This window comes from Oikopleura dioica, chromosome XSR (assembly GCF_907165135.1).
Source record: "Oikopleura dioica chromosome XSR, OKI2018_I68_1.0, whole genome shotgun sequence".
Lineage (NCBI taxonomy): Eukaryota > Metazoa > Chordata > Appendicularia > Copelata > Oikopleuridae > Oikopleura > Oikopleura dioica.
This window is the reverse complement of record NC_137294.1, coordinates 7,822,341-7,839,180: the sequence shown is the minus strand read 5'-3', so window position 1 is coordinate 7,839,180 and position 16,840 is coordinate 7,822,341. Positions and strand designations below refer to the sequence as shown.

At 41.5% G+C, this 16,840-nt stretch overlaps 6 protein-coding genes across 8 annotated transcripts; 5 read left to right on the top strand and 1 right to left on the bottom strand.

The window, feature by feature from the left end:
- The first annotated feature begins 98 nt into the window (after positions 1–98).
- LOC145707596 (transmembrane protein 87A-like) lies at positions 99–3,080 on the top strand. Its single transcript, XM_081785149.1, has 10 exons — positions 99–311; positions 358–735; positions 782–904; positions 947–1,165; positions 1,212–1,403; positions 1,447–1,594; positions 1,638–1,696; positions 1,740–1,841; positions 1,881–2,018; positions 2,065–3,080. The coding sequence occupies exons 1-10, from the start codon at positions 132–134 to the stop codon at positions 2,188–2,190; spliced, it is 1,665 nt and encodes a 554-aa protein (XP_081641275.1). The 5' UTR covers positions 99–131; the 3' UTR covers positions 2,191–3,080.
- Positions 3,081–3,158: 78 nt separating this feature from the next.
- LOC145707601 (eukaryotic translation initiation factor 3 subunit K-like) lies at positions 3,159–4,165 on the top strand. The gene is made up of 6 exons (XM_081785156.1): positions 3,159–3,268; positions 3,309–3,422; positions 3,467–3,590; positions 3,633–3,783; positions 3,822–3,948; positions 3,996–4,165. The coding sequence occupies exons 1-6, from the start codon at positions 3,182–3,184 to the stop codon at positions 4,074–4,076; spliced, it is 684 nt and encodes a 227-aa protein (XP_081641282.1). The 5' UTR covers positions 3,159–3,181; the 3' UTR covers positions 4,077–4,165.
- A 31-nt stretch (positions 4,166–4,196) lies between these two features.
- LOC145707599 (AP-1 complex subunit mu-1-like) lies at positions 4,197–6,390 on the top strand. The gene is made up of 8 exons (XM_081785153.1): positions 4,197–4,307; positions 4,352–4,473; positions 4,521–4,690; positions 4,731–4,980; positions 5,021–5,193; positions 5,233–5,367; positions 5,444–5,629; positions 5,673–6,390. Exons 1-8 carry the CDS (start codon positions 4,210–4,212, stop codon positions 5,814–5,816), a joined length of 1,278 nt encoding a protein of 425 aa, XP_081641279.1. The 5' UTR covers positions 4,197–4,209; the 3' UTR covers positions 5,817–6,390.
- A 162-nt stretch (positions 6,391–6,552) lies between these two features.
- Positions 6,553–9,301, top strand: LOC145707598 (uncharacterized). Of its 3 annotated transcripts, XM_081785152.1 has the most exons (6): positions 6,553–6,820; positions 6,866–7,317; positions 7,355–7,449; positions 7,490–7,593; positions 8,417–8,634; positions 8,676–8,803. In XM_081785152.1, the coding sequence occupies exons 1-6, from the start codon at positions 6,569–6,571 to the stop codon at positions 8,677–8,679; spliced, it is 1,125 nt and encodes a 374-aa protein (XP_081641278.1). In that variant the 5' UTR covers positions 6,553–6,568; the 3' UTR covers positions 8,680–8,803. The 3 variants fall into 3 exon arrangements, with proteins under 3 accessions (XP_081641278.1, XP_081641277.1, XP_081641276.1); XM_081785151.1 differs by having other exon boundaries at positions 7,490–7,595; positions 8,419–9,301; XM_081785150.1 differs by lacking the exons at positions 8,417–8,634; positions 8,676–8,803 and adding an exon at positions 7,916–8,392 and having other exon boundaries at positions 7,490–7,735.
- Positions 8,880–9,759, bottom strand: LOC145707603 (uncharacterized). Its single transcript, XM_081785158.1, has 4 exons — positions 9,415–9,759; positions 9,286–9,367; positions 9,123–9,228; positions 8,880–9,068 (listed from the first exon to the last, which is right to left on the bottom strand). The coding sequence occupies exons 1-4, from the start codon at positions 9,441–9,443 to the stop codon at positions 8,905–8,907; spliced, it is 381 nt and encodes a 126-aa protein (XP_081641284.1). The 5' UTR covers positions 9,444–9,759; the 3' UTR covers positions 8,880–8,904.
- A 371-nt stretch (positions 9,760–10,130) lies between these two features.
- LOC145707604 (nipped-B-like protein) lies at positions 10,131–16,454 on the top strand. Its single transcript, XM_081785159.1, is given in 15 exon segments — positions 10,131–10,336; positions 10,381–11,143; positions 11,310–11,952; positions 11,955–13,019; positions 13,021–14,112; positions 14,159–14,434; positions 14,479–14,763; positions 14,807–15,035; positions 15,080–15,249; positions 15,292–15,361; positions 15,405–15,520; positions 15,565–15,831; positions 15,872–16,061; positions 16,104–16,226; positions 16,271–16,454. Coding segments are annotated over 14 exon segments (5,439 nt in total). The 5' UTR covers positions 10,131–10,158; the 3' UTR covers positions 16,199–16,226; positions 16,271–16,454.
- The last annotated feature ends 386 nt before the right edge of the window (positions 16,455–16,840 follow it).

The window sequence follows — 16,840 nt, the reverse complement described above, 5'->3', positions numbered from 1 at the left end:
TGTTCGCCTTGAGTCTTTTATCGCCTGGCACTCGATTAGCTGTTGGAGTGCTTCGAATTTAGTCGCATTTGTCTAATATTAACGCGCGATAAAAAACTAAAAACTCTTGGTTTAATGAGGGTTCTTTTCAGATGAGAGCGTTGTGGGCTCTGTGTCTGCTCCACTTGTCGGTGGCGATAGACAAGGGGAAGAAAGATGTGTCGATCGACAGGGCGACTTTAGTGCGCGTGCCGACTCTGCTCTACAAAGACACTGAAGTCCGTCTTCTAGCAAAACTCAACTGCAGAGGCAAAGATGCCGAAGCAGGAAAGGTAGGGCTATAATCAATTCGTTCCTCGTCTTTTATCGCGTGTCAAGGTTGAAGTCAAGTGGGTTATGCGATCGACGGACTGTTTGGACGAGTATATGCACATGACGAAGTCGGACGTGAGTATCTGGTACTTGCGCAAGCCAGGAATGCGAAAAGAAGATGGCGGGAAAGGGGTCTACCAGAAATTTGAGGAGACGATCAGTTGCAATCAGAATCACCTTACTGACCGATCTGACGAGCCCTGGCAGCCAATCGACCAAGTATTCAACGAGAAAAAGGAGGAAGACGCCAAAACTCGCAAGCGGCGAGAAGGCGAAACCGATATTGACGATACAGGAAACTCGATCTCTTACCGACCCAGTCCGCATAGCTTGGGTGATCTGTCCAAGATCAACACAATCACAACTACCGATCGCGATGCACAGGTTAGTCTTACCAGGTTAGTCATTCCACAAGCGAACCTTTTCTAAGTTCCTGCTCATCATCGGCGTCACTTTTCTCGACGATGACTCGAAAGCGGATCTTCAAATTAACTTCCGTGGTCCAAAAGGTTATCTTTCAGCGGCCGAGTACCCCCTCCGTAATTTTTACCTGGTAAGGTGATCTCGAATATCGAGGAACTCATGCTTTATCTAGACCATGTGCATTGTTTACACTTCATTTGCGCTCGTGTGGTTGCTCTTCTCGTCATTAAACTACACTGACCTGCTCCGAATCCAATTCTGGATCGGCGGTGTGATCTTTGTCGGCATGATTGAGAAGGCTGTCAAATTCGCAGAGTATGACAATGTCAACAAAACTGGCAACTCTATTGCTGGTGCGGAGAAATTCGCTGAAGCCGTCTCTGCCTTTAAGGTACATTAACTCCTGCTGTATTCTTTATAATCATGCAATATCTTAGCGCGCTACCGCGCGAATGCTCGTCATCATTGTTTCTCTTGGTTTTGGCGTAATCAAGCCTCGCCTTGGACCGATGCTTCACAGAATCGTCGGAGTAGGCGCCCTTTTCTTCATCCTCGCCTCAATCGAAGCCTTCATTCGCGTCGATTCCGCCTTCCATGATATGGGCAATCGAGCTCTAATATTCACTGAGGTACTTCTATTAATTTAACTTCTTAATTCGAACGCGTTATAAGATTCCCCTTGCGATTTTGGACTCGATTATTTGCTGGTGGATCTTTGTAAATCTACTTTCCACAATGAAGACACTGCGCTTGAGAAGAAACGTCATCAAGCTTAAATTATACAGAAATTTTGCCAATATTATTATCTTCATGGTTCTTGGTAGGTGATTTTAGTAACTTATTGCTTCTGATTTGATCCCTAGCCTCTGTGATCTTCATTTTATGGGATATCAACGAGCATAGAAGCAAGAGCTGTCTCAAGGTTGTTTTTTAATATACTATATACTAAATATTACAAAATCTAGGCGTGGGACAACATGTGGTTGAGAGATGCCTTCTGGCATATCCTCTTTTCAATTATTTTGTTTTCAATCATGATTCTCTGGAGACCAAGCGCAATGAATCAGGTAATTCACCGTAGAAACTCCCTTCCTAAATCTTCAAAGCGATACGCATATTCTCCACTTGTCGACGGCGTCGACAGTGACGAAGAGGAAGAACCGAAAGTACAGCCCGCAAGAGACACAGTGAAGCGACGCGGAGAGCGAAAGAAGTCTGAAACGGTAGATCCAGAAGACAAAATGGTAAGCCTCCGATACATTAACGTTGATAACACATTGTCTTTCTCAGGAAGAAGATTTGAAGTGGATCGACGAAAATATTCCGGAAACAGTGGCAGACGCTGCTATTCCGACAATGCTTGACTCTGACGAAGATGTCGTCGATGCGAAATACGAAATCAGTAAAATGCAATAAAAAGAAACAAGAGCTGCTTGGTTTCGCCCTTTTCTTAACCGATTCTCTCTGCCGGGACATTGTGCTCTCTACGCTTTTCAAAACAACACTTTCAAATATTTATATCTATTTCTGTTTTATTTTAAAATAACTTCTGGCTGCAGAAATGCACAGATATGTATTAAAAGCCATCTTTTGCCGAACTTCGCTTCCCGAAAATACAATATGTACATGATAAATTTGACTTACACAATACAGTCTCATGAACATGACATTCAGTTTTAATCTTAGTCGGAGATTTGTTCTATTTTCAAAGATAATCTCTGTTTCACCCCTCATTCTTCTATTCAAGCCTTATTCAGTTCTTTTTTTTTATTGACTCGGAAAAAAAGGCTTTCATATGTTATTTCCGATATCATGTAAGTATCATCCTCGAAGCAGGTATTCAAGACACGGCCACCAAAGTTCACGATATCCTCTTGAACATTGAATTTCAACTCAATCTATTTCTTCCAATATATTTTACCTTTTTTTTTCTTTTCTTTGTCTGTGGCAAAGTTTTCGCAGAACAGGGGGCCCACCGCCACATCAAACGTGCGAAATCGTGCCTTTATATTCTTATTCATATGCTAATTTATGTACAATACTAGTTCAATAAAAACAGGTAGCAACAAATACGGTAGTGAACTCTTTGTATTCTCCTATATACAAGCTTCTTTCAATCAATATTCTGACAAAAAAACGTTGATCCTGGAATTAAAATCATTGACAGATACTTTCAACAACGTATATTGCGTTTGGCTACCATAAATCTCTGTGAATTTTCATAAATCAATGATTTGCGAAAATTTCCGCTGTTGACAAACTGTTGAAAATATTTCAATAAATTCCAGTACAATTAACTCTCGTTTACTATCCCTGTTTGCAAGTGAATATTGTCCTTATCAGACGGTCTGATAAGGTCCTTTAGTCACGTCCGAATCATTTTCTTCAAGATTACCTTCTAGAGGCTATGACTGGTGAAATCAACTCGGCCTTTGATCCAAAGGAGATCCATGACCGCCTCAAGGATATGAATCGTTACAATCCAGAGAATCAAGTAAATATTACGAGTTCACACTGTTGGTAACAACTTTCAGCCTATTCTCGAAGAGTACGTTCTTCAGCAAGTGCGAGAAGGCACTTACGACTTGGACGCGAATATGGCGCTGCTGAAGCTTTATCAATTCTATCCGAATTCAGTTCGGCACGAGGTAAATCAAGAGAGTGCGACCTCATTCACCTGTTTTCTCCATAGATTGTTTTATACGTTCTTCTGAAAGGAATGATGGTTCTTCCCGAGCCCGACTTTGTCATGTACAAGGCCCTTCTTTCCAACTTGAACGACGATGACATGGACCAGAGCATCAGAAGATCGCTGGGTAATATCATTGATTGATTTAATCACTTTAATTCCATTAAAGAAATCCACAAGCTTTTGGAGCAATGCAACTTCCCGAAATTCTGGGAAGCACTACAGACTGAGCATGACATGATTGCTGAGTTTGCTGGCTTCGAAGACGCTATCAGACATCATATTTGCGGTGTCATCACCCACAGCTTTCAGCGACTGAGGTTCGAGAATAGTGATAACAATTTTAATAGGATTTCAGCCGAGATATCGTGAAGGAGTTCCTCGGTCTCCAAAAAGACTATGATTTGAATGAGTGGATCGAGCGATTTGGATGGTCAAGCGAGCAGAGTGTTATTTTTGTGGCTAGTCAGGAAGATAAGGTCAAGGTAAATGCCTCTTCGTTCGACTTGATGATAATAGATGGGTATTTCAGTCGAAGAGTATCGTTGAGAAGGTCGATTTATCCGGTTTGGTGAGCGTAATGCGGCTTGGTGCTCGAAAGTTAGGCAATTAAATATAGAATTCATATCTGCCCGATTCCTTCTGTTCAAAAAACAACCATTGAAATACTGCTCAAACAGACGAAGAGTTGGCATGAGGATAGCTATGAAACTATAACACTATAATTAAGATCGGGTCGATATATAATGGTTCACGCTTCGGCGATTTACATTTTGGACCTGAAAGGCAAAGTCCTCATCTCGCGGAATTATAGGGGAGATATGCCTTTAAACATCATTGATAAGTAAGCGCTAGCTTAATATAAAGAGACCCTAGATATAACTCTAGGTTTCCTAAAATGATAATGGATAGAGAAGAAGAGGGCACACTCACTCCTGTCATGACAGACGATGATGTGACCTTCATTCACATCAAGTGCAATAATATTTACGTTGTTGCCGTTACACAAGGTAAGTCGTATATAACCACGTCAGATGAATTTCTAACAACGATCAAGGAAATGCCAATGTGATGTGTATTGTATCATTTATGCACAAACTCTGCCAAGTTTTCGCCGAATATTTCAAAGTCGTCGAAGAGGAATCCATCAGAGATAATTTTGTTATCGTTTATGAGCTACTAGACGAAGTGATGGATTACGGGGCACCCCAGTTTACTGATTCAAAGGTCCGCAACATGTTTTTTTCTAAGTCCTAATTTTTTTAAGATTTTGCAAGAATTCATTACACAAGAAAGCCACAAGTTAGAAGTAACCGAAGTAAGGCCACCATCAACTGTAACGAACGCCGTGTCATGGAGGTCAGAGGGAATCAAATACAGGAAAAACGAAGTCTTCTTGGACGTGATTGAGTCAGTCGACCTGTTAGTTTCCGCGACTGGAAATGTTCTCCGTTCAGAGATTGTTGGTGCCATTAAAATGCGCGTTTATCTGTCGGGAATGCCTGAACTACGATTAGGTACTCAAACTACTCGGAAATCATATTTGTAATGAAAAAGGTCTCAATGATAAGATCCTCTTCGAATCGACTGGAAGATCAAAAAAGAAGTCCGTTGAACTAGACGATGTAAAATTCCACCAATGTGTGCGTCTTTCGCGATTCGATAACGACAGAACGATATCGTTTATTCCTCCAGATGGCGAGTTCGAACTGATGTCGTATCGTCTTCAGGTAGTTGACGAAGCTGGAGTTTGATTTTGAAATTTTCAGACTCAAATTAAACCACTCATCTGGGTAGAAAGCCATATTGAGAAGCATGCTCATTCGAGGGTAGAAATCATGGTAAAAGCGCGATCGCAGTTCAAACGCCGCTCAACAGCCAATAACGTTGAAATTATCGTCCCGGTGAGTGCAGATTAAATTTTTTGGCGCTCGTTTTGTTGCATCTCAACTATGTAATATATAGTCTATATTCCTGTAGGTCCCATCAGATGCTGACTCGCCGAAATTCCGGACGACGACGGGGAGTTGTAGATGGTTGCCTGAAAAATCAGCTGTTTCGTGGCAGATAAAAAGCTTCCCGGGCGGAAAAGAGTTCCTTATGCGCGCTTCCTTTGGACTTCCTTCTGTAGAGTCTGACGAGATCGAGGGAAAGCCGCCAATTCAAGTATGAAAAAGTGCTTATAAGCAAATAACCTCTCAAACTTTAGGTTAAATTCGAAATTCCATACTTTACTGTTTCCGGCATTCAAGTTCGTTACCTGAAGATTATCGAAAAGTCCGGTTATCAAGCTCTTCCATGGGTGAGATACATCACTCAAAACGGAGACTACCAGCTCCGCACTAACACATAGTATAATTTTTTAAAGAAACTATCCACATGATATCTATATCATTCTGTTCTACTTATTTTTATAGTCATATTAACTTTAATTCTCAATTTTGTTGATCAGTTTTTGTTATTGCCCTGGTTTTTCTTCCACCAAAGCGTATCCTGTAACCTATTCTAGTAAAATGACAAATGATTCCTGTGCAATTATCCATTTATCCTCATATCGGTTCCCTGTTCTTTTGAAAGCTCCTCATCAATCTTTAGTAAAGAAGAAGAAATTACAATATTATATAATCTACTCGAGCAATACGTAAAAAGAATCAGCTATCATACTCCCTAGAGCTTCTTAAGATCTACAGTTTTAATTCAACTTTTTCCCTATGTATAGTTTTGAAGAGTATATTTTTGAAATCGTCAATTGTAGTTCTCAAATATGCATATCAGAAAATACAATCGTGGAACTATCATGTACAAGTTCTTATCTTAATGACTTATACCGCCTTTTCGGTTATTCTTTTTCAACTAAAATTCTTCATTTTTCGCAGAAGTATGTCTACGGAAAATATTTATGTTCAGAATCTAAATGTACAGTTAGATCTCGTGTTTTTATGTTCCGTTCAGATGGTCGATCGAATCATCAGTGTTCCAAATTATAAGAATACTTTGCTTGACATCTTGAACAAGCAACGCTGCCCAACAACGCAAGATGAGTTCAAGGAATGGGATAACTGACTTTCATCGCTCGCCCTTCGAAAGAGCGACATCGTTATTCTTATGAAGCAAAGCACCTGTGATGTGTACATCAGACACTACGACTCTCATGACGAAGCAATTTACTTAGCTCATTCGGCAGTGATTACCGGCAGTTCTGATTTTTTCAAAGAACGATTTCTGTCAACCAAAATGCAAGCAGCAGATGGTCGACGAATTATTGACCTTCCCGATGAACTCGATAGGAGGTGCATCGATAGAATTTTGGATTTTATGTACACTGGGAAGATTGCTATCCCAGAAAAAAGTTTTGAGGTAGAACAAAAATGTTATCTTTATCTTTATTCATACTCATTCAAGCTCCTAAAAGTCACGAAATTCTTGAATATCAGATCCCTGAGCGGAGAAGTCTTCGATCAAATACCAAGCTCCTACGAAAAGAACGTCTCCTATGCGCCATCTGCAATCGACGTTTCGGATTTTATTAGCGAATACGCTCACCAGATGATGAGGGAGGAAGAAGCTCGCATTCAAAAAATGATTCGGGAGAAGAAACCAATGAAAAACCCGCGAGTAGAAAGAAGATCAAGTTTGATTGCCGACGGATTTAAAGAGTGGACTTCACTCGCGCAGAACGAGGAAGTGAAAGAAGCGTCCGAAAAACAGAATGAAGTGACACTTCCGCCGGGAAAGACTGCTATATCTGTTCTGCAGGAGATGATGCAGAAGAGGGGCGCTTCTGTTCCTATTTATAAAACTAAGGGTGGAGCCGGACCGCCGTTTACGATTGTTTGTCAAATCGAAGATATGAGGTATTCCGAGCAAAGTTTCTTTTATTAAATTTTGTAGTACTGAAGCCTCGGGAAACTCTAAGAAAGAGGCGAAGCATAGAGCAGCATCATCGATGCTGAAACAGCTTCGCGAGAACGTTAACAGAGCTCCAGGTATAAGCTGGAAAGAGGAACTTTAAGCATTCTTTTTCAGGCGCTCCCACTCAAATTAGAGCACTGGATTCGTCGAAGAGTCACTCTCATGACGTGAGCGAAGTAGAACCAGAAGAGTGCTTGAATCCGGTCGGCCTCTTACAAGAGTTGATGCAAAAGAATGGGCTCCCAATACCAGAGTACACTCCTGGTAACGAAGGATGTCCTCCATTTTCGTGGCACGTGCGCCTACCACACACTGGCCAGAGTTGTACCGCTTCTGGTAATAAGAAAGCAGAGGCCAAAGGTTCGAAATTAAATAAGTTGACTTTGCTTGCTTGGTGTGTAGGGAGAAAGAAGTCGGTGACAAAAATGGAAGCCATTTTTGCCAGTCGCTAATTGACTGACGAATCGTTATTAATGTTCGAATTGCATTTGAAGTGTCAAAGAAAACTTTTTTACTTGAAAATGAAAATGAGCAACTCAGGAAACGCTGCTCGTCGGATGATAGCGCAGTTGAAGGAGCATGGACTTCGAAAGCCAGATAATCATAGGCAGTCCGACAATCACGAAGTTAATCGTCATCCTGTTACAGAGTTGCAAGAGTACCTTCACCAGCGACACATCGCGCCTCCAGTTTATCAGTATATTCCACACGATGGAGGCTATGAACATTTGAAGGAATTTACATGTAAATGCACAATTGATGACCTAGCTCTAGAAGTAAAAGAGCGACGGAAAAACCAAAAGATCGCACGCAAAGCAGCTGCCACTCAAATGCTCAAGGACTTGCTCAAACAAGCTCAGAGTAGTTATTATTTTAAACTGCATGGGTTCAAAGACACAATTGTAACCTTCAGTTAGTCCCCATTTGATCAAAAATAAGCTAATACGACAAGAGCTCGAATGCACAAAACAATTATCGAATTGATAACTTGTTGGAAACACGAATGTGGACGCTCATTCTTTTGTATCAATTCGATAAGAAAGCAAACGAAACAAAAACGATATGAAAACGCCTGTTCCTGCAAACCTGGATCACCCAAAAAGCGATTTATTCTCCTTCCCTAAATGCGTTCGGGTCCACGGTGCTCCTGATTTATGCATGTCGTTACCGCCTCGTCCAAAACCGCCGATTACACTCAACGAATTTAAGGCGAGTATTGGGACTGTCAATCCTAGATTCGGATCTTGCAACATATCAGGGTACGATCTCAGAGTTTTAGACAGGAAGCAGACCAAATTAGATAAAATCGACTGCCCGACAAAGCATCTTACTCAGTTGAAATACTCCAACTCGTTCCAAAATTCCTCAAAAGTGCTCTCTTGTCCTCCAAGTATCAAGTGCGAAATATCTGATGAACTCCTAGCCTTACTTGACTCAGAAACTCCAGACTCGCTCCTTTCATGTCCCGAGCAATAAACGAAAGTCGACTGCGACGTGATTTGTGTTTTTACAAGTGAATATGTATTTTCTTACACTATTGAAGTCACTTGACCGAATGGTACAGATTGAAGGGAGCCGGAGACAGCTTTTACATTCGCCACTTCCAGAACGAACTTGCCTTCTTTATACATTTGCCCCTCGGATGTGAAGTCGTAATGCCATCCAAGAGCTGCCCCACATAACTTGCAGTAAACTACAAAGACGAGTAAATAAAATAGTAATGAGAGTCTACGGGCATCATTGGTACCTAATTGAACAATGTGCTCTCCCGTCAGCATGCGTTTCTTTGTTTTAGCTCCTTTTATTACATTTTGAACGTTCTCGAATAGAATTGCTGGCCCCGACCGTCCTCTTTTCAAGGGTCATCTCAGTGTGCAATCGTTTATTGGTTTCACTCAAGACCTTTTCCTAAAGTTTCTCGAGATCAAGTCGAAGTTTGTCGCCACAGGCGTCAGACATTTTTCATTTCGGCATTGGTAAATAACATTTCCACTTAGAAATTTTCATTTAAAAAATTGAATTGTTTAGTTCACACTTACTTGAGCGCTTTTATAAACTTTACTCCCATTTCCTGGCTAAAAATGGGATAGATAGTGATGTTAGCCTAGAATATTTTATGGACGTCTTGCTTTGATCGCCTTAACTTGTTATTAGGCTCTAGTCTCGAGGTATTATGTCTCGGGTCAGCATGAAGGGCAAAAGTGAGAGGGAGCCAAAAAGTACCTTGCCATCAAAATAGTCGCGCTCTAACTATGGAAATCAATAAAACTTGATAATAGCTTCACGGCGAATAATTTCTATCAATCATTATTATTCCGCGATTCCCCACGCTAAGGCCAGAAACTGGTCTCTGACAGTTTCAGTGTTGCCTATATTTAATATAAATATTTTCAGACTGATAAAAAGTTAAATTCGTTTTAAAAATCCGAACATGATGGAGAACCCTCGTAAGCGTCCTCCTATCAGCACAATCACGAATGAAATCAAACGGCTTCGAGTTGGCGAAATAATTACAGCAGTATACAAAGACCAAACATTCAGTGACTCGTGGTCAGATGACGACTCTGTCGATTTTACGAGTAAACCACAAAGACCTAATTATGCGGAAAAGATGTCTGTAGCCTGAAAGAGCGTTATTAAACATTTGCCAAGTTGTTCTGCCCCGCGGGTCCTGCTCATAGATAGTTGTACCGTCAATGAGTTCTCTTCTTACTACTCAGTTTACGTTCTCATTCCAAATTTATATAACTGTTTCAATTTAGTCTTTCGTTTAAGAATGAGAAATGAGTGACCAAAACTGTGTTCACAATTTAAGCCTCGTCGGACTCAGTAGTTTGAGTACCATCGCTAAGGAACTGCCAATTCCTCGTCAAAATGATTCCAAAAAAGATGAACAAAAGCCACTCTTCGACTCCAAGTCACTGGAACACTCGGACGCTGAGCTCGTCGGCGAATTAACAGGTAAATCTTCAAACGATAGCGTGATCTCTATTGTTAACTTAAAGCTGCCCTCGATAACGTACGAACTTCTTTCTCACTCAAGCCGACTATACATGATGAACGCAATTTTGATGCCGTTCAAAACATTCCTCTCTTGTCAAACGTCGTACAGACTGCCCCAAGACTACTAGGCAAGCGATCCCAATTCCAAACATCTTCCCATCACAGCTCAGCGAAAGAAGTGCGAGATGACAAACTGGCTAAGAAAGAAAAGAAGGAGAAGCGCAAGAAACACAAATCAAGGGACGAAGACAACGAGAGCGAGACGAAAGAAGAACGACGTGCGCGACGTGAGAAGCGCCGCGCAGAAAAACGGGCCCGGAAAGAATATGACCAGAATAATCAGGAATTAATGGATGAAACATCCAACTCTTCCATTTCATCCGCCTTCTCGGACCTGAAACGGCAAAGAATGAGCGCTGAGCCTATGGATACAAGCATACACAAAGAGACTATTATGGAGAACTTGCCGGAAGATGCGAGTGCGTGCACTCTCATCTTCGATGACAAAACAAGAGCGCAAGTGTCTACCATCAAAAGTATAACCCTCCCATCTGGCGACCATGTCAAGAGCTTTCCCAGTCTACGCATTGGTCAGAAAGTTGTGTCCATTCACCCAACGAAAAAAACTCTTGCTTCCTGCACTGTTTGCCGAGAACTCCCCCGGTCGAAGGCAAGATCGGACAGAGAATGCAAGCCGTTTGTTGTAAGCCTGAAGAAGCTTGATGATGATGATGTCAAAAAAATCAAAGCCAAAATGGCGAAAAAGTAAGATTTCTTAATAATTATTTCTAGAATATTATCTATTGATGATTTTCCGCATGTGGCACTCTTTTAGTTAAAAAAAATCATGCGTCTAAGGTTAAAATGTGATTTTGTTTTTACAAAAACTATAAGTAACAATAAATATTACAGTTATTAAATATATTTGAAGGGAACGTGCAAAGCAGCGCGAGATTGCTGAAAAGAAGGAAAAGTCACGCCACAAAGACCTAATGCGTGCTTTCCACGAAAAAGTGACAGATGAAGAAATCCATGCTCATACCGATCGCTTCAAAATTTTGGTTGATCGTGCACTTCAAGTTTACGCGAACGTCAATAACGATGTCGAAGATGACGAACAAGAAGAAGCGCTCCTTCTGGACGAGAATAAACTAAAGTCTATCCTTAAGGAGGCCGCCAAGCTGAAAGAAATCGACGCTTATGGGGACATAAAGAAGAAAAGACTCGCACGAATGTGCCAGTTAATGGAAGTAAACATGCGTCGAGGTTGTCGACTTGCCTTACATGTCGTCGACGACGCGGAACCAAAGCACAATGGACTTGGCCGAGAAGAACGTCTTCAGGCGATAAATTGCGCTCTCGAGGCCGGTCTCTCTGTTATGTATGTTCTCACCGCGCCGAAAGTCTCTGGATCTATTTTGTCAGATAACGTCATCGATAGAGTGATCGAGCTGTGTCGATTTCAGCTTCAAAACTCTATCTACCCTGAATTTGATGTTGTGTACCGGCAGTCAGGCTACAAGATCAAGACTGACAAGCAAAAACGAGCTTCTTCTAAAAAGTTACTCAACGATCGGGTTCGATCATGCGTTTGTTCACCCGCGTTTGTGATCTTCTCGCCTTGATCGGCGAGTTCGCTGGCAAAGTTAAACTCATGGACCACATCATCAACAAAATCGCCAAAATGACGATCTCTCCTTTCTTCGTGGAGAACATACAGCAAATTCAGCTCTCTGCTATAAGATGCGCGACGATCATCTTCTCTAAGTATCCCCAGCATCGACAAAATCTCGTCATCGACATTCTGAACTCGCTTGCTCGTCTTCCTACGTCTAAGCGAAACTTGCGAAATTATCGCTTGAGCCATCTCATGGATGATGAAGACGATGAAATTCCATGCATTCAAATGCTCTCAGCGTTGGTCTTACAGCTTGTCCAGTCAGTCGCAAAGATTCCATCTCCAATAGAGTCTGATCACCGACAAACGATGCTCCAAGCGGAACGCGAAAATGAAGACATTGATGAATTGCCGATTTTAAGTTCTCTGGAACTTGCACAGCAAATTTCCTCTATGTTTTTAACAATCTTCCTTGAAAAGATTTCTTCAAGAAAAGAAGAAATAGACTTCCGGCCGCTTTTTGAAAATTTCATTCAAGATCTGCTAAGCACTGTCAATAAGCCGGAATGGCCTGCTGCAGAGACGATTCTATCCATTCTGGGGCGCTTGCTTGTTCACAATTTCATGAATAAAAAGGTTGAAATATCCTTGCGAACGGCGTCTCTTGAGTATTTGGGAGTGGTCGCCGCACGATTGAGGAAAGACGCTTTGACTAGCCAGTTAGATGTGGCCGAGGTTCGGCCGTTAGTTGAAATCGTCGATCATGGCGTTGTCGGTATCGAAGGCGAACAAGAAAAGGATCTACTCACACGACAACTGCAGACAATTGTTATTCAACATCTCAATTCCGGTCGCAAAATCGACAGTGCTATGGAGTTCAGTCTCAATTACTCAATAGCTACTTGGGTTCGAGATATCGCAGACATGAAACACGATGAAGACGTTGAATCACTCGAAAGAATCGGCTATCGGCGTGAGCATGTCCATAAGCTGATCCAGTTTCCCCACAAAGGGTCTCGAGCTCTCATATGATGACATATGTATTATATCTCGCTATCTATCTGCCAATAGATCATTCAACCAGTCCTTCGATCGGTACCTGCGACAAATCCTTTCAGTGCTCAATGAACAAGCTGTTCAAGTACGCACGAAATCTCTCAAATGTCTAACTGAAATCGTTACTGTCGATCCTGGCATCCTTTCACAAGAGGCGATTGCCAAATCAATTCGCTCGCGAATGGAGGATACTGCTACTTCTGTGCGTGAAGCCGCAATCGACTTGATCGGGAAATTCGTGCTCACTCGCCCAGAAGTTGCCAATCATTATTATAAGATGCTGACTGAACGAATTCTTGATACTGGTGTATCCGTTCGAAAACGAGTTATTAAAATATTGCGTGACTTGTGTCTCGAAGTCGAAGATTTCCCATACACTGCGAACGCTTGCGTCCGCATGATAAAACGCGTAAATGACGACGAAGAAGGAATAAAAAAACTTGTCTTGGAAGTATTTTCAAAATTGTGGTTCACTCCAGTTGACCAGGATCATCGCGAATTCAAGGCAAAAGTTTCTGCAAAAGTAACAGTTGTGATTGACGTAGTCGCGAGTTGCCCAGATGTTGAGTGGCTACAGGATTTGCTCAAGGGGCTGATCAAGGGCAACAATGCTGATCTCTCGCGAGACGCCATCGAAAGTTGCCGACAAATTGCTGATTGTGTGTCGAATATAGTTAAAGAAGAGAGTCTAGAGGAGAAATCTCGGATGGTTGCCTGCTTCACAACAATGTTGCTGATTGCAAATGTAGAACCGACACTCATTGTACCTTACGTGAAAATTCTACATCCTTATCTTTCACGAAAACCGACGACTCAGAGAGATATTCAAATCCTTACCAAAACCGAGAAGATCCTGGAACTCTGCTTGCCACTCATGTCGCATCCGTCAAAAGATTTCCTGAGTTCACTGGAAATGGATTTAATGAAAATAATTATGTTCTCGCACGAAGTGGTTGCTGAAGGCGCGATCGCTTGCCTTGGTGCTCTTGTGAACAAAGTTTCCAAACGTTATCAACTCGTCTGGGACATCTTCAAGCGCTACTACTCATTTGTCAAGAAGGCAAGCTAACTCTATTGTATTCAGCTACAGCTATTATATTCTTTAGGTAGTCGACAGTGATAACATTGAAGAAGTCATGGCTGGATCAAAGAAGTGTCTTTTTCTGCGCTCAATTCGAATCATTGGATTTTTGCACAAAACTTTCGACTTCGACAAGAAAGAAATATCAGCCGGCTTGGATATAAAAATAAAAGCAGAAACATACGAAAAACTGCTTTCATTAGTAACCATCGAAATGCTTGACCTTCAGATGGCCGTTCTCTCCGCGTTAGGAATGCTTATGGTACAGGAACCCAGCTTTATGCTTATGGATATGACCAAGGTAGATATAAAAAAATAACAACAAAATAACGGCTCATTTTTAAGGCTCTCTATGACGGAGTGCTGAATTCCGAAAACGAGAAGCTCCGTCATGTTGCCCTTCAAAACTTCGACAGCTATCTGAAGGAAGAAGATCGTCGAATAACCGAGCGAGAACAACAACAGCTTATGGAGAAAGAGATCAAAGAAAAAGAGCGAAGCCGTAACCTTTCCTCCGAGAAGGATAGCGAACAAAAAGAGGAAGTAAAAGAGGAGAATATTAAAGAAATGGAGGATGTAAGATCCTCACAGTCTTCAGCTGTTATACAGCTCTTTTTAAAGCAAATTCAAGTGAGTTATACTTGAGTAAGCCATTTCTAATTCGCGATTTCAGGACGCCTATATTTCAACCGAAGCCATTGTTAGAAAAGCCTGTCTTTCTGTAGTCATCAAAGTTCAAAATCAAGGCTTGGTAGCCCCGATGGGACTCCTGCCGACTCTCATCGCTGCCTCTGCCGACCCGAAAGTTTCTTCTTTACGAACCTCTGCTGATCACGTTATGCACGAGATCAATAAACGTCAAAACGTTATTTACGTAGAGGCTCTTCGCGGCCTCAAAAAGGGTAATTTCGCTAATCGTAAGAAATACACGACATGAATTTTTCAGCCTTTAAAGTTGCGAGGGTTATCTCGTTCGGGTCGCTGATATTCGACGACGAAGAGGAGACCCCAATCTACGACGATAAGATCCCACGAGGTTACTTGAACCTCGAGTATGGAAAAACAGCTTCCTGCTGTCACCTGTATACTTTACTGAAAGAGAAAAAACATAAACGGGTATGATAGTTTCTTTTAATAACAAAGCACACAATTTCATAGGCCTTCATTACCCAACTTCTATCCATTTTCGATGACCATAAATCACCAATGGATTTACTTCTGTATATTGGTAAGAAATCAACTCGATTTCAGCTGACTAACCATCATTTAAGCGGACAATCTTGCGTACTTTCCGCATACAGTGATCGAAGATGTGTTGTTTATCATTAAACACGCAGACACAAAAATCAACGGCGCAGGAAACGATCTTATCCATACTTTCGAAAAGGTAATTTGTTCTTGTCAAGAATGTCATACTATTATTTTATCCAGCAACTGGAACCAGTTGAATGTATGGAAACCGACAATCCGAACGCAAACGATTCGGACTCAGACTGTGATCCAGAAGACGAGGAGACGGTTGCCCGTGTGAAGAATCGACTACCAGGATCAGCTGAAGTTCTTCATTTTCTGCGCAGGGCACTTTCAATTTTTATGCTGCTTTGGCTGAAGATTTACTTTAAACAAGCGTTCTCGATCTCAGATAAGAAAATTGACGCATACTCAAATGATTCCGCTGCTGTTGAGTCCAAATCAAAAGTGAGTAAAGAAGTTCTGCACGTACTCAAAAATGATTTAGCCTGCCTCTCGAAAGTCTGGGCCTACTTTTGAGCCACGCGAGGTAATAGAATACCTTGCGGGTCAATATCGAAATGGAGAATCAGAAGAAACCCAACTCATGGCTGTAAAGATGTACTTCAAGCTCAAAAAGCTTATGTATGATTTTGATGAAATTTGCGACTCATCTGATGAAGACTCAAAACCCAAAGGTAGGCAACAAACTCTAAGAAGTGATACTCATCAAAAATAAGCCAAAGCGTCGCTCACCTCTCAGTTGGAGATGGAAGCAAAAATGCAACAAAAGCCACTCCAAAAAGCCAAAAGACGACCTCGATTCCGATCGTGATACTGATGGAGAAGAAAAACAAGTTCAGGTGATAATTATTGACATCGATTTCTTTGTGCATCGCCCTCTTAGATTTTGGACAAAGCGCGAAAGAAAATTCAACAGAAAAAGACCAAGGGTACAAAGAAAAAACGCAGGAGAAGGATAGAAGACTCAGACTCTTCTGGATCTGATTTTAACCCTTACGGATAAGTTTCTACCATATTCACTACTGCCGAGCCACAAAAACCATGTTACATACACTTAAAATAAATAAGAACAGAAAATTGAGTCCATTCCATCTCTCGAAAAATGACCACCGTGGACCAACTTTTCGGAGAATTCTGTCTATGATTGTTGTGTGACAGTTCCATTGTTAACCCTTTGTCAAAGGGCCTTTGAAAGCAGGAAGCTTTTATTGCATGCAAATATTAATATTTTATTTTGTTAATTATTTCATATTATCTCGTCAGTGATGATTTCAAAAAACTTTTTGTGGGGCCGGAAATCGTAAAAAAACTGCAAGTGCAGTTTTTTTCAGCTGGTCAAGACGAGTCGAATGATGGGTCTAACTCCTGATAATTATAAGGATTGACCGGTTTACCGGCTGGTTACCGGAAAATACGTTGTCACCGGCCGTTTTTGTTCTAGAAGTGATAGATT